The following is a 14,714-nucleotide window of genomic DNA, read 5'->3' as shown; positions in this document are numbered from 1 at the left end:
AGTCATTTTTGGTGCTACCTGAATTATATGCCTATATTTTTTCATGAACATGATAATCACTTAATAAAGACAGCATGATACAAAGTACAGTATACAAAGAAACAATAATACCATAAAACCCATTAGTTCTGTAAATACATTTGATGGTCTATTTTGATATTTTAATGCGTCACTTGGATTTTTTTGTACTGAAAGATTACACAGTTGCAACAGCTTTGAATAATTAAAGTCTACTCCTTGTTATGTGTGTTGTACTACAAATACCTATACAATAAAAGTAATCTCCTGTGTTATGCTTTCATTTTACTTGTCACAATGATAAACAAGGTCATATCTATTTTCGACACCATAGTCGGCTCAAGAACTCAGCCAGTGCCACGTGTACAAAATAAATTTATCAAAGTATTAAGCTGGTTTATTTTTCATCTTCAGACAGATAGTAACTTCAATATTCAACTTAACAAACAAAGATTTCTTAAAATCAAATGAGCTAATTCATCCACTGATATATCCTCTTAAGTCAGTCTGTAATGAGATCAGTTTTAGCATTAACATTTTCTTTTAAAAGACTGATTATCAAACGCTTATCTTAATATTGAAGATCAATTACCTTTTTTTTCATCTTGGAATGATTCATCATAGCTATCTGTGTTATGAAAGTTGTATTCAACCCATATAAACTAGCATGGAGGCTAAGTAGAACAAAAACAAATGAAAACACATTTACAAACTGATCTTTATTCTAAGTAAAATTTGCAAATGATACTATATATTTATAAACTCATTTAAATAATATCTGTATAAACTGAGTTTTCATATCATTACTTTAGTCTTAAGTAGGGATGAGCGGTTCGATTTTGCTGCAAACCGAACACACATGAATTTTGGGTTTCCGAGTCGAACCAAGTCCCAGCTCGGATCACTTTGGGGTTCTGAGTAGAATGGAGTCCCAAATCGGGTCTGCTCTCTAAGTTCGGAACTCGGAACTAAAAAACGATTCTCGTGTATTTTTGATTGCATCAGGTTGGATTATTGTCACCTGGTGCAAGGCAGTAATTTGATGCCCCCCCCCCAAAAAACAAAAAAAAACAAAGAGGGTGTTTTTTGGTGCGCATGCTCCCGAAAAGGGAGTGGGTTTCATGACAATAATGCCCCTTACACATTATGCAACACAGTATTTTCCCTTACTAGGTACTTGATACAATATTTAGAAATACTTTTTCCCACTCTTAGCACACCCAAGAAATCATTCCAAATGAGTATTTGTAAATACACTACTGACCTAGCAGGTATAGCAAGGCATTTAAAAAGGCAAATATGATTTAAATGACAGTACTGTCCATCTTCAGGAGAATGTGCTATACACCCCACTAGCACCACCGTAAGCCACACAACCCTTCAAACCCTCAGTGTACTTGTATGCAATAATGCATGATTGTCACAGTCAGTGACAGCAATGAGAGTTTTGGCTTGTTTAGTTAGGTGCAGAGCCACAGTAGGGAGGGGGCTGGCTGTGCTGCAACTTGGCCAACGGGTCCACCATCTCAGCTGTTAGCGACTACGGCTGCACGGACTTTGCACTGGCTGTGCTGCTACCTGTCCGCTGTGTAACGGGTGCATCATCCCAGCTGGTGGCGGCAGCTTTGCACTACTACCGTGTTCCCAGCAGCAGTGGCAAACGGAAGGCAGCAGCCATGCACACATTCGGCGATCGCAGTTCACTCACCTTCCATGTGGTGGGAGACGGGAGCACTCAGAGAGGGGACCCAAGGGTATTTGCCCTCAGTGCCCCCCTCCTTCTCCTCCTCCTTAATCTGGCCCTGGTGTCGGCGGGATGCCCCCTCCGATCCGGTGTCCGAGTCACATGCCTCCTGAGCCCCCCTTAGTTGTGGCCGTGGATTGCATTTCAGTCCCTCCATCGTGATTCCAGGTGCTGTGAGGTGGTCAAAATTGACTGGAATTGATTATTATCGATGTTAATACTTATATAGGAACAAAAACAGGTCCAAGATACATGATTTTAGCTGTTTTTATCAATTTTTAAAGAAATCCAAAACCAAACACTTGAGGGTGGTTTTGTGAAAACCAAAATACGATGATAACTTAGAACAAAATCAAAACACAGGGGTTTGCACACATCTCTAATTTTGGATTGTATTTAAGTCCCTGCCTCGTGATAGGCCAGTAAGGAAAGTAGAGGGGACTAGGTGGGCCGCATTGGGGGGTAGGACTAAGCTCCATACCCTATGCGCAAGGTGAGGAAAACAAAAAACATTGCCGCCTTATCTGCCATCAATGGCAGAAAACCATCTGATCGCCACCAACATTGGCAAAACCATTGACTGTTGTGGCAAACCATCCATGGTTGCTAACCAATGATGGTCAAGGGCCATCCCTACATTCCATGGAATCCCTGCATTTTCTGCAGTTCCCATGTGCCTGGAAACCCCTACTCATTGAGACCGCATATATATCATTCAGCGAACATTTTCTGTATAGAAATTTCTGGCCGGCCACGGCCTGGTTACAAGGAACCCACAATAAGTGCAACACTGAGGCACATTTATTTATTTAATTTATTGTTATAGGCATCTTTATAAACACATACTAAAGGTGTCTAATCATCATTGTTTTGTTATGTAACTTTTTATGTCATCATATATTTCTAATTAAGTTAACAATTTGTTTATCTTTGTTGCTTCTGGGCTACACATATTCAAGTAATTGACATGTTTTGTTTTTTCTTATCCACAGTGTTGAATATATAAGTGTAGTATATAGCTAACCTACTGAGCACACCAGTAAACGGAACTATAAAGTATTGAGAGAAATAGTTTGAAAAGTTGTCACTTACAGTACTGAGTACTGGATGTTTCTTTTCATTCAGTTGCTCACTAAACTGTTTTAAGCCACAAACTAAACAGATGAACTATGGCTTTATTGATGGATTTTTTTTTTTACACAGTCACTTGACACAAGCAGCGACATTTGAAGATCCACGAATTGAAAGCTGCCAAATCAACCCTCCCACGCCTAGGAACGTGGAGATGAGGAGAGATCCAGTTCTTGGTTTTGGGTTTGTTGCTGGAAGTGAAAAACCAGTTGTTGTCCGTTCAGTAACACCAGGTGAGTTTTTACATTGAATCTGTTTATTTTATATTTAATAATTGTATTATTTTAATACAGTGAATTATTGCGATATATAACAGGTCAGTCTGCATAGTGGTCATTATTTTTACCATAGAATTCTGATAGAGTTCAAGATTTTTTTTTATTATTTCTGCTTCAGAGTTTTCTGTAAGATATTTGTTTTATATAGGTGTAATTATTAAACATGCTGGTAGCTGGCAAAATAGGCCATAGCACACCTTGTACTCATCTGTAATCAATTCATTTTTAAAGCTTTGTTTGGGGCACGTTTGTCGGATAGAGTTTACCTATAAAGCAAACTGATTTCAGACTCCAGATGCAAATACAGTTTGAGACCATGGCATGTATGCTTCTACAGACACGTGGCACTTGATTCAGAGTTGGGAGCATAGCAAATTTTCAACTTGGCAAAAACATGTTGCACTAGGGATGGGGGGGGGAGGTTGTCAGACTTAAAATATGCAGAGATTTAGGGGTATAAGTGCAGTGTGGAGATGTTGCCCATAGCAACCAAACAGATTCTAGCTATTACCTTCTAGATGGTGCTAGATAAATGATAAGTAGAATCTGGTTGGTTGCTATGGGCAACATCTCCACTTCTAAAAACCCGCACTTTGGTAAATATACCTCCTAGAGTAGAGATGAGCAGTTTGACTTTGACTCAGTTCTTCCTGCCAAATTAAATGTAACTTATTGACTAACCAAAACTCGTGAGAGCTGGGTAGCCAATAAGATGCCGTTTTTGAGATCCAAACATATGCGAGTTAAACCGGACCTGTCATCTCTAATTTAGAGTTGGGAAGGGTGTGTCCTAGCTGAACACAATTGCATTGTAAAAATTAAGCTGTCCAGTAATTGTGCGAAATAATTACCCTGCATGCAAATAAAATAAATGTATTTTCACTATTTGCATTGCAATATGGTTTGTCCCAGTGCTAAAAGGCTCCTTTCTTTGCTTTGCTCTCAATTCTGAATCAACCCCAAAGTGATCCCTCTAAGAGGAATCGGTATGAATCCCGACAACGGCTGCCCAACATGGGTGAAAATCCCGATCGTCCCTAAGGTAAGTATAGACTAACCTAATTCTCTCCCCTAACCCTCCTTAGGGGTGCCTAACCCTAACCTTCCCCCCCAGTGCCTAACCCTAATCTCCCCTCTAAGTGCCTAACCCTAACCCCCCCTTCCCCGCCACCTAAACCTAAGTCCCCCGGGGGGTGCCTTACCCTAAGTCCCTCCCAGGGGTACCTAACCCTAACCCTCCCTCCCCCTAGCCTAACCCCAACCTCCCGGGGTGGTACCTAACCCTAAGTCCCCCCCAGGGGTGCCTAACCCTAACCCTCCCTCCCCCTAGCCTAACCCCAACCTCCCAGGGGGGTGCCTAACCCTAAGTCCCCCCCGGGAGCCCTAAATGTAACCCTCCCCCACCTGCGGCTGTCCACGCCCGGCGTCCCTTCGATCGGGATGCCGTGCGCAAGTCTCCCGGTGTCAGTAAAATGACAGGCGTCTAATTTTAGACGCCTGTCATTTAACCCTCGCAGGGATAAAGCAGTTGGGAAGCCGGCTGTTGGGATTAGGTCCGCCGGCTTCCCTACTGCATACCCTCTAAGCTGGAAGTGATTGTTAATATCCCTCATCTTAGAGGGAACATTGGCTAATAGACCACGGTAGCTTAGGTGTATGTATTGTTGTAGGGAATGTTTAATGAAATGAGTTTTTGTAATAATAACAAAGTAATATCCACCTTTTTAGCTGCTTGATTAATCATATATGCATAAGTCACTAATGCAATAAATGGCTTAAAGTAATATTAATAATGGAAATATTCATCTTTGGTATAGCATATATTTTTGCACAATATATTATAATTTGTACTTGCAATGAAATAGTGGTGCCTAGTATATATAGGGCCTGATTCACGTGGTTCATGTGCTGTTGCGCAAGTGCAAAAATATGCAAATGACGAACGTATAATACCCTGCGACACCCACTTTACATATCGGAGCAATGTTCAACTGCGCAGGAGGTTCAGATCTCTCCACCATCAACGCACCATCGGTGGCAACATTGACTCCTCAAGCAGCTCATGCCTGGTGCAGAGTCTCCCTTTCTTTAATTATGGCTCTTGTGGCTGCATTGCTGCGAAAGAGAAACACACCCATGACACTCCTGTAATACACCCATGAAACCTCTTCTCTTTGTGATGACTTTAGATCACCTTCCAATCTCCACCCACAAACACCCAGGGACTGCAGATGCCTTGTCATACACAATTTTGCAAACAGCACTGTGGAGCTGATTCAGACCCGCTCACTAGGATGCGTTCGCTAGTAGCTGACCGATTTTCGCAATCTGCACAATCATATGCATCACAGTGCACGTGCGCGAACCAATGCGAGAGATCGGAAAGCGTTTGCTTGCTGCGCATAGACAGCCCAGCAGAGTGAGTGACAGGAGAGGCCATTTGTGGGTGGTGACAGGGGCTGGCCATTAACAACGGGGGAGTGGAGGTGTGAACGCAGGTGTGCCTGACCATCTTAACGCCGTTTCATAGGCGTGCATAATTAACAGGCAGCGTCATTGTACACGTCACCTGGTTGTATTTCACACTGAAGTGATCGTAGTGCTTGTGGCAGGGTATAGTCAGCCTCAAGCACTGCGATCGCATCCGATGGTGCTCGATGTACCAGTGGTTTCATGCACTTTCAAGAGATGAGGTGCACAAGTGGGTGTCTTATGAATGGCTGGTGGGCGTCTGCATACACACAGTGATCGCACACCAAGACATAATGGGTGTGCTAATACCTTGCTGTGCGATCACCTGCCTTGCTGGGTGTGCACTGGATTTGCATATGCAGGGTGCGAGCGAACGCATCTAGCGAGCGGGTCTGATTGAGCTCCTGTGTCCACTTCTGAATTGGGCCCAACGACACAACAAGGAGCTCTCACTGGGATCTAAAGTATGAACATAGGTTTCATTTTGATGAGCAGACAACACTGGGATACAAACTTCGATTATCCCCCAAAAAAAGAGACAAACAAATGTTTTACTCACCTGTGCTGGCTGGAGATTACAAGGATATTTCCCACATTTGTCTGTTTGTTTTTCAAATATTTCATTTACAGGTGGATGCATTTTCATTATTGTGAACCCACTGTAATGTTGTGACAGGTAAACTCTGTGTGTAGAGTCATGCGTGTCTTACATACTCCGTATAGTGATCGGGTGACATGTTTATCTGTTATCGGGTTTTAGACATGATAATTATAATGTGATCGCTTCGCTATGCCATCGGGATGCTGCAACTCATCTGCACATGCGCGGTCTGCTGACCACACATGTGTTGTGGCCATTGCCAGTGAGGGGTTCTACAGAATTTTGTCTTCATTAGGTATTTTTGATTGCGTTACTTTCATTATTTATTTTATCCATCTAGTCTATTGAAATAAAACGCTTATGCGCTTATAAATAAGAGCTGTCCTTTGTAAATACTTGCAGCTGACAACTGAGGGATTCTGTCTAAACCCTCATAAAAAGGAAACACATAGAGAAAAGTGTCTGCACCAGTATAAACACTAAGGATTCCCAAAAGCTGTTTGTTGAAATAACAGTTTATTATTGACAATACAGGTTGAGTCTCCCATATCCAAATATTCCGAAATACGGAATATTCAGAAATACGGAATATTTTTAGCATGACTGAGATAGTGAAAACTTTGATTTTTGATGGTTCAATGCACACAAACTTTGTTTAAGGCACACAATTATTAAAACTAAAGTATATAATGACCTATAGACTGTGTGCATAAGGTGTATATGACACATAAATGAATTTCATGTATGTACACACACTTTGTTTGAGGCACAAAATTATTGAAAATATTGTAGAAAATTACCTTCAGGCTGTGTGTATAAGGTGTATATAAATCATAAATGCATTCTGTGTTTAGATATGGGCCCTATACCTAAGACATTTCAATATGGTATGCAAATATTCCAAAATACGGAATATTCCAATATCCAAAATACCTCTGGTCCCAAGCATTTTGGATATGGGAGACTCAACCTGTATAATATATTAAACTGAACTGCAGTTATATGGAAACAATTTAAAATATACTAAGTATCATTGATTAGAAACAAACTATGGGCCTGATTCAACAAGGACCGCAGTTGCTAATACGCACGCAATTGGTCGATAAATTCGCACTGCGCATGCGTATGCATCGCAGTGCACGTGCACTAACTAGCAATTGCGATGGGAACTGCGTATGCAGAGGCTGCGCAGTTCAAGAGCTGAGTGATTGACAGGAAGTGCCGTTTGTGGGTGGTGACGGGGGGGTGGTTGGGCGAACGTAGGCGTGCCAGTGCGTTTCAACGGCATTGCAGGGGCGTGTATAAATCAGCCACTGTGCTACCAGATGCCGCATGAGGCCTCATAGCGTGCACTGAAGTTAGCAATTCCTGAGTGAGGTCTGACCTGCCTTAACTGAGCGTATGTTACCGATTAATTCGCTATGTTGCCCAAGTATACGGATGTGTGTAAGGGGAAGTGATCGCAATGTGATTGCAAACGTTTGCATTTCACCGCTGATATTAGCAACTGCATAGCGTGTGTATTAGAATAGCGATCCTTGCTGAATCAGGCCTCATGTATCAAAAAATATATCCTACTCCAACAGCCATGTGAGCTCACTATAACTAAAATAGCATATGCAAGGCATATATCCAGATATGTATCAAATGTAGGAAGTCTTTTCTTCAACTTCCAGATATCTCATCCAATACTAGGTGTGATCATATCATGCGGTAATCAGAATAAAAATTGAATATTCACCAGTCCACCGGGTGGGTAAAAACATGTGCCGTTGTAAACATATATCAATGTACAGGATTATTGGTAGTGCGGCTCGTCTCCAGTAGCTGCTGGCTAAGTGTCCCCCGGGGTCTGCTGTACGGCTAGCAACTCTCGGATGCGTCTCTTAGGAGTCTATTAGATAGTGTTGGTTTTCACCTGACAGCGCTTGGCTCCATCTCCTTTAGAGCCAGGTAGCAACTAGTGGCTGTGTCTAACAGGTATCGACAATGTAATACGGGCTTACACCTGAAAGAGCTCCATCTCCCACGCCCCAGCCCTGGACTCCACATAAGATGAAGGCAAATAACTGTTTCCTCTAAATTAAGATAATTATCGCTTTGTGTCCACAGCTGGGCAAAGTCCAAATAAGGCAGTAGGACAATAAGGACTGCAATGGTCAGTCTTATCACATCCCTTGACGCGTTTCTCCCATCTCACAGGGTTTTTTTCAACTACCTTTTGAAAAAAAAACTAATTCTGTAAGAACCTAGCCTACCCAGCATCGGGCATGCCCAGTGTTTTGGGGGCGCAACATACACACTTTGAGATTGCCATCTAAATGGTACCTTTTTGCGTATCTCTGTCGTATTTGAACAGAACTGAAACTGTCTTTTCATTAAATTGAGCAGCAACAAATTGAGTGCATGGAACCACCCTGTTTTGTGGGAGTGTCATAGGAGAGTTGTGCGTGTGTAGCCAACATTGGCATAACTATAGTCTTTGGCGTCAAGGTCAAGATGAAAAATGCCCCCCCCCAACTGTGTGCATGCGCCTCCAACACGCATGCCAAGAAATCGGTGTGGCCACATGCCTCAAAGGGTGTGGTCACTGATAAATTCCATATGCACCTTAATGCCCCCAGTTGTAGTGCCCCTTATGCAGTGCCGCATATACAGTGCCCCCAGTAGCAGTAGTGCCCCTTATACAGTGCCCCCAGTAATAGTGCCCCTTATACAGGGACCAAAACTGTGTGCATGTGCCTTTGATGCGCGCGCCAAAAATTGGCCGTGACCACATGCCACAAGGGGCATGTCCACTGAAAAATAGGGGCGTGTCAACATGACATGTCATTGTTTCTCGTCTCTCTGGGAACATTGCTTTCCATTCCATATGCACCTCAATGCCCCCAGTAGTAGTACCCCTTATGCAGTGCCCCTTATACAGTGCCTCAGTAGTAGTGCCCCTTTTACAGTGCCCCCAGTAGTAGTGCCCCTTATGCAGTACCCCTTATACAATGCCCCCAGTAGCAGTGCCCCTTATACAGTGCCTCCAGTAGTAGTGCCCCTTATGCAGTGCCCCAGTAGTAGTGCCCCTTATACCCCCAGTAGTAGTGCCCCTTATACAGTGTGCCCAGTAGTAGTGCCCCTTATGCAGTACCCCTTATACAATGCCCCCAGTAGAAGTGCCCCTTATATAGTACCTCCAGTAGTAGTGCCCCTTATGCAGTGCCCCAGTAGTAGTGCCCCTTATACAGTACCCCAGTAGTAGTGCCCCTTATACAGTGTACCCAGTAGTAGTGCCCCTTATGCAGGGCCCCTTCTACAATGCCCCCAGTAGTAGTGCCCCTTATACAGTGCCCCCAGTAGTAGTGCCTCTTATACAGTGTCCCCAGTAGAAGGGCCCCTTATGCAGTGTCCCTTATACAGTGCCCTGAGTAGTAGTGCCCCTTATACAGTGCCCCCAGTAGTAGTGCCCCTTTACAGTGCCTCCAGTAGTAGGGCCCCTTATACAGTGCCCCCCGCAGTAGTGCCCCTTATGCAGTGCCCCTTATACAGTGACCAGTAAGAGTGCCCCTTATACAGGGCCCCCAGTAGTAGTGCCCAATATACAGGGCCCCCAGTAATAGTGCTCCTTATGCAGTGCCCCAGTAGAAGTGCTCCTTATACAGTTCCCTCAGTAGTAGTGCCCCTTATAAAGTGCCCCCAGTAGTAGTGCCCCATATACAGTGACCCCAGTAGCAGTGCCCTTTATACAATGCCCCCAGTAGTAGTGCCTCTAACACATAAAGACACAGACACATACAAAACAATACTATACTTACCTGAAGCCCAGCTCCTGTGCCCGCTGCCACCCGACTGCTCTGTCCTCAGTCCTCATGCTGAGCAATATGGGAGAGACGTCATGACATCTCTCCCTTCACCCACTGTGGAAGCCGGGCACCCGTTGGTCAAAGAATCTCAGTGGGTGCCCACTGGTAACAAAATATTAGTAGGCAGCTACGGTGCCTCTCCAGCCTGGCACCGGCCCTGAGTGCAGCAGCCAATAAGATTAAGCCTGACTCTTATTGGCTGCTGCTGGCTGCTCCTGGACAGCAGCCAACGGTGCATCCTTCGCCGCCAGGTCCGACACAGCGCCCAGGGCATGTGTCCCACTCGACCCCCCTAGATACACCTCTGGTATCCAATGCTCCATGCGAGTCTGAGTCATGTGACCAGGAAAGGGAACCCTGTTTCTGATTTGGTCTCCTGCATCTTGCTTGGGGCTGGGGCAAGTGGTGGTAATAATGATGGTGGATGCGGCAGCTGGCGTAAAAACAATGAGCGGCATGGGTTTCTGCTTGCACACGTGTACCCTGCATTAGCTCTGTGGATTTTTGCTTTAGCATAAAGTAATAAATCAGACTTTCGTGGCTGCCCACAACTACAGTACCTTTGCAAGTGACTTAGAATCAGCCCCCAAGTGTTGGCATCCAAATAAAGAAAGATTGATTGGTCTGATATAATTAAATAAGTGGTGCCCCCCATATTATAGATCTGAATAATTCTCCCAATAATATAGAAATAATTAAGGCCCAAGATTTTCACTTGCGACTTGACCTTGTAAACCATTGCGCTTCACATTCGGTGTTATTCTTCAACCTCCAAACCACAGTACAAGAAGTCCTGTGTTTTGTCTTGGAGAAACACATCTGGTACGTGAGCCTTAGCAAACTGCGTACAAAACCACCTATTAAAAAATCACTTTGATAAATGCACTAATTGTCCACCCAACTAAATTTTAATATATTCCTGCAAATAACCCCCAACAATTCTGGCATTCAGTTAAATTCAGTGGAATGATTCAGTGTAGTTGTGATTTAACTTCAAATCAAATACGTAGCCAACCGAGCTGGAGTACAGCTATAATTAGTTCTATTTAGATGCATATTTGTTATGCTTACAAAATAGCCATCCTTCTACTCTTGAGCTGCGGTGCATTTAACAGATTGATTCGAAAATAGTAAAGGGAATTCAGGCAATCATGGCTTAAATATACATTTCTTGATCATAATTCACAACAAACAGCATTTAAATAAAATATCTTTTCATCTCACAAGTACTATTTTTTCAACATAAATTCAGATAGAAGTCTAACCGTTGATAATGTAACCAATGCATGCAGCTACATTTTCTCTTGCTTTGCATGGCTCCTTAATTCATATGCAACATACAGACTGCACCAAGGGGCTAGACATCACACATGCTGGGACACTGCTGACATAAAAGAATACAATAAGGGAATACAAATGAGCAAGCACATACAGTAACTTGTGGGTCAGGAATTTCTCCCTGTTCCACAGATGTTCTAAAACCCTAATAGAGAAGAAGCAAAAAGTATAGAAAATGTCATTTATTTTCTATTGTAGAATATATAAATTGTCATTTATTAGCATAAATAAGAAACATGTTGGAAATGAAGTACATATTTCCAATTCATTAAGAATGAAATGACTTTATACCAGATCCAAGTGGAAAGTGTGGTGGGTCATGGTGATGTGATTCACCTTATCAGAAACCCTGCTCCCTTTGCTTAATGCTACCATTTATGCCACTGTGCAATTGGGAGGGGGCTGAGCAATAATGAGGTAAATCACTGTGAATCGCATCAAGCCCCTGCCCCAGAACATTCTGAGGGAGTAGCAACTATGATACACATCCCATACCTTAACTCAGAATGCCGGCTCTGGAATCCCGACAGCTGTCAGAATCTCGGCGCCGGCATCCCCACCACCGGCATCACGAAGGTAAGTAGCAGGGTTAGGGGGAGGGGTAGGGTAGACAGGGGGAGACTTAGGGTTAGGCACTAAGGAGGGAGGGTTAGGTTTAGGGTGCGGGGAGGGGAAGGTTAGGTATAGGCACTAGTGGGGGATGTTAGGTTTAGGCACTGGGGAGGGTTAGGATTAGGGAGAGGGGGAGGGTTAGAATACTGACCAACAGGTGTCTGTATTTTAACCCTGTCAGGATGCCGGCATTGGGTAGTGAACCCCATCTGTGGGGCTGCCACGAACAATTGTTGTAGGCATACCACCCGCAATATACTTCCTCTTCTGCCAGCCACAGCTGCTTTCATCCCTATAGTACAGATCACTGTACTGTATGCCATCGGATCCTACTTAACCCAGTGGGAAACTGATATAGAACCTTCTCAAGGAACCAAGTAATATAAACCTCCAGAAAATGTTCTATAAACTAGAAGATCTTCTTAGAACTGAATCTAAACATTGGTTAGATAGTGTACACTTGGAGAAGCATTTAGACAAAGGCATTATTCCCCGGGGTTTGAGACTATCTAAACCATCAATTTTTCCAGAGGAATCAGAATTCCAGTCTGAATGGAATAAGGCTTTAGACTCATGTTCCATGTCCCTTATGAGATTGGTTATTAAATATTGATCCATAAAAGTACAGGAATGTGAGAAAGAAATAGAGGATCTTAAGAAAAACCTAGACTTCTATGAGAATTCCCCAGAATATATAGAGAAAGATAATATTATTAGTGAAAGAATAGAAAGAAAGTAAACAAAAGAAATTCAGGAGAGATTTAGAGGATTATAGGGAGAATAAGATTAGATCATACAAGAATAATAATAAAACTGTACATACCAATCCCCCTATAAATCTATATACACATAAACATTATGGTAATGACAAGAATTACCACAGTAGGTCCAATTTTTATAATACTGATAAACATTCTATAGAACTAACACCAAGAGTATCAAATACCCAAATGAGAATCAAGTCCCCGAGACATCCATATATAGGAACAAGACCTAAAACTAGACCATCTATAAAAGAACATGCAATGAGATAACATATTGTCTCTGAGGATTTTCAGGAGGAGTGACCACTACCCAATCATTGGGAAAGAGACCTCAAGACCCATCATTATATACCACATCACAAACGACAAAGAGACAGAAGCCTAGAGGCAGAAGGGGAGGTACCCATGTCAATAAGAAAGAATCCAAAAAGATTCTAAAATATCAGGATTCCGATCCAATTCCGACCCAATTCAGGATTCAGACCAATGACACACCATGTAATGTTTTCAATCTATCATCTAAGAAATTGGACCATGATCAGATATCCTTACTCAGTAAGGGATTAAAATTCTCCCCTACAGCGGATCCTAATATATTGGATTTATTTGTAGACTTTAATAAATTTGTACGTAATTTATGTCAACAAAGATATTTTGCCAACAAACATCTGAAGAAGAATGAGGATGATTCTATTAGATGATACTGATTCTCTCTCCCTCTCTTTGCTTGAGGATCTTTGGGAGGAAGGTAGAATCTCCCCTACTGAACCCTGTACAACCATTAAAACTTTTGACATAAATACACAGAATTTACAAAATAAACTAAAACTTAAATCTGAATTTTATCCTTTTTCTGCAAAGAGCAACACAGTTGAATCCTCTTATAAATTTACTCTGGAGGATATTAAATCCTTATGCCATCAAGTGAAAAGAGACAAACCGGTCTCCAATCTTACCAGAAAAGAAAAAAGAGCACTAAATCTACTAACCAAGGACACTTCTATTATTATCGAGGAGGCGGACAAGGGGGGAGGCCTAATGGTTCAGGATAAGATCGATTATTTAAAAGAAGCTTCCAACCAATTGAACGATCAATCCTTTTATCGTACATTATCCTTAGATCCGACCCAGGCCTTCCTCCTTGAGCTCAAAACTTTATTGGACAGCGCCCTTGCCTATGGATTCATAATGAGGGAAATCTGGCGATTTCTTTATAAACCCCATCCGACTATACCTATATATTATCATCTTACCAAAATTCATAAATCACTTACTTCACCACCTGGGCACCCCATTATCTCTGGTATCCATTCCCTAACTTCAAACCTTTCTCATTATGTTGACACTTTTCTTCAACCCTATGTTCCCATTTTGAGATCCCATCTAAAAGATACTACCCAATTTTTACAACAAATTGAATCCATAGAGTGGAAACTTTTATATGCTTTCCTCACTATGGATGTATCCACACTTTATACCAACATTCCACATACACTTGGAGTACAGTGTATATCCTCCAAAATTTCTCGAGATAAGGGTCTCCAACGGGAACATTGGATGTTTATTTTAGACTGTATCTCTTTCATTCTTACACACAATTATTTTTTATTTCAAGACACTTTTATCTTCAAATCTTGGGGACGGCCATGGGGACCAGGTTTGCGCCGAGCTACGCGAACCTATACATGGGAGAGTTTGAGGACCTTCATGTGTGGGGGAATGAGTTTGGTGCAAACCTGGTCTTCTATGGCCGTTACACTGATGATCCATTTTTTATTTGGGATGGGGATCTATCCTCTGCCTCACATTTTGTTTCTACACTTAACCAGAATTCCTTTAATCTTATGTTCACTCATCAATATGACCCTAATCATATAGACTTCCTCAATGTGACTCTAGAGGAAA

The 14,714-nt window shown here is 42.5% G+C and overlaps 1 protein-coding gene across 1 annotated transcript in view; it reads left to right on the top strand.

The window, feature by feature from the left end:
* Window positions 1–14,714, top strand: part of FRMPD4 (FERM and PDZ domain containing 4) — a 487,596-nt gene that overhangs the window by 331,879 nt on the left and 141,003 nt on the right. Inside the window, exon 3 of the mRNA XM_088481199.1 lies at window positions 2,966–3,126. Coding sequence (XP_088337325.1) covers window positions 2,966–3,126 — 161 coding nt within the window. The remainder of the gene's footprint in view (window positions 1–2,965; window positions 3,127–14,714) is intronic.

Source organism: Taudactylus pleione, unplaced genomic scaffold (genome assembly GCF_031769625.1).
Source record: "Taudactylus pleione unplaced genomic scaffold, aTauple2 ptg000265l, whole genome shotgun sequence".
Taxonomy (NCBI): Eukaryota; Metazoa; Chordata; class Amphibia; order Anura; family Myobatrachidae; genus Taudactylus; species Taudactylus pleione.
Note: the sequence above shows the minus strand (reverse complement) of the source record. Positions and strands in the feature narration are given on the sequence as shown.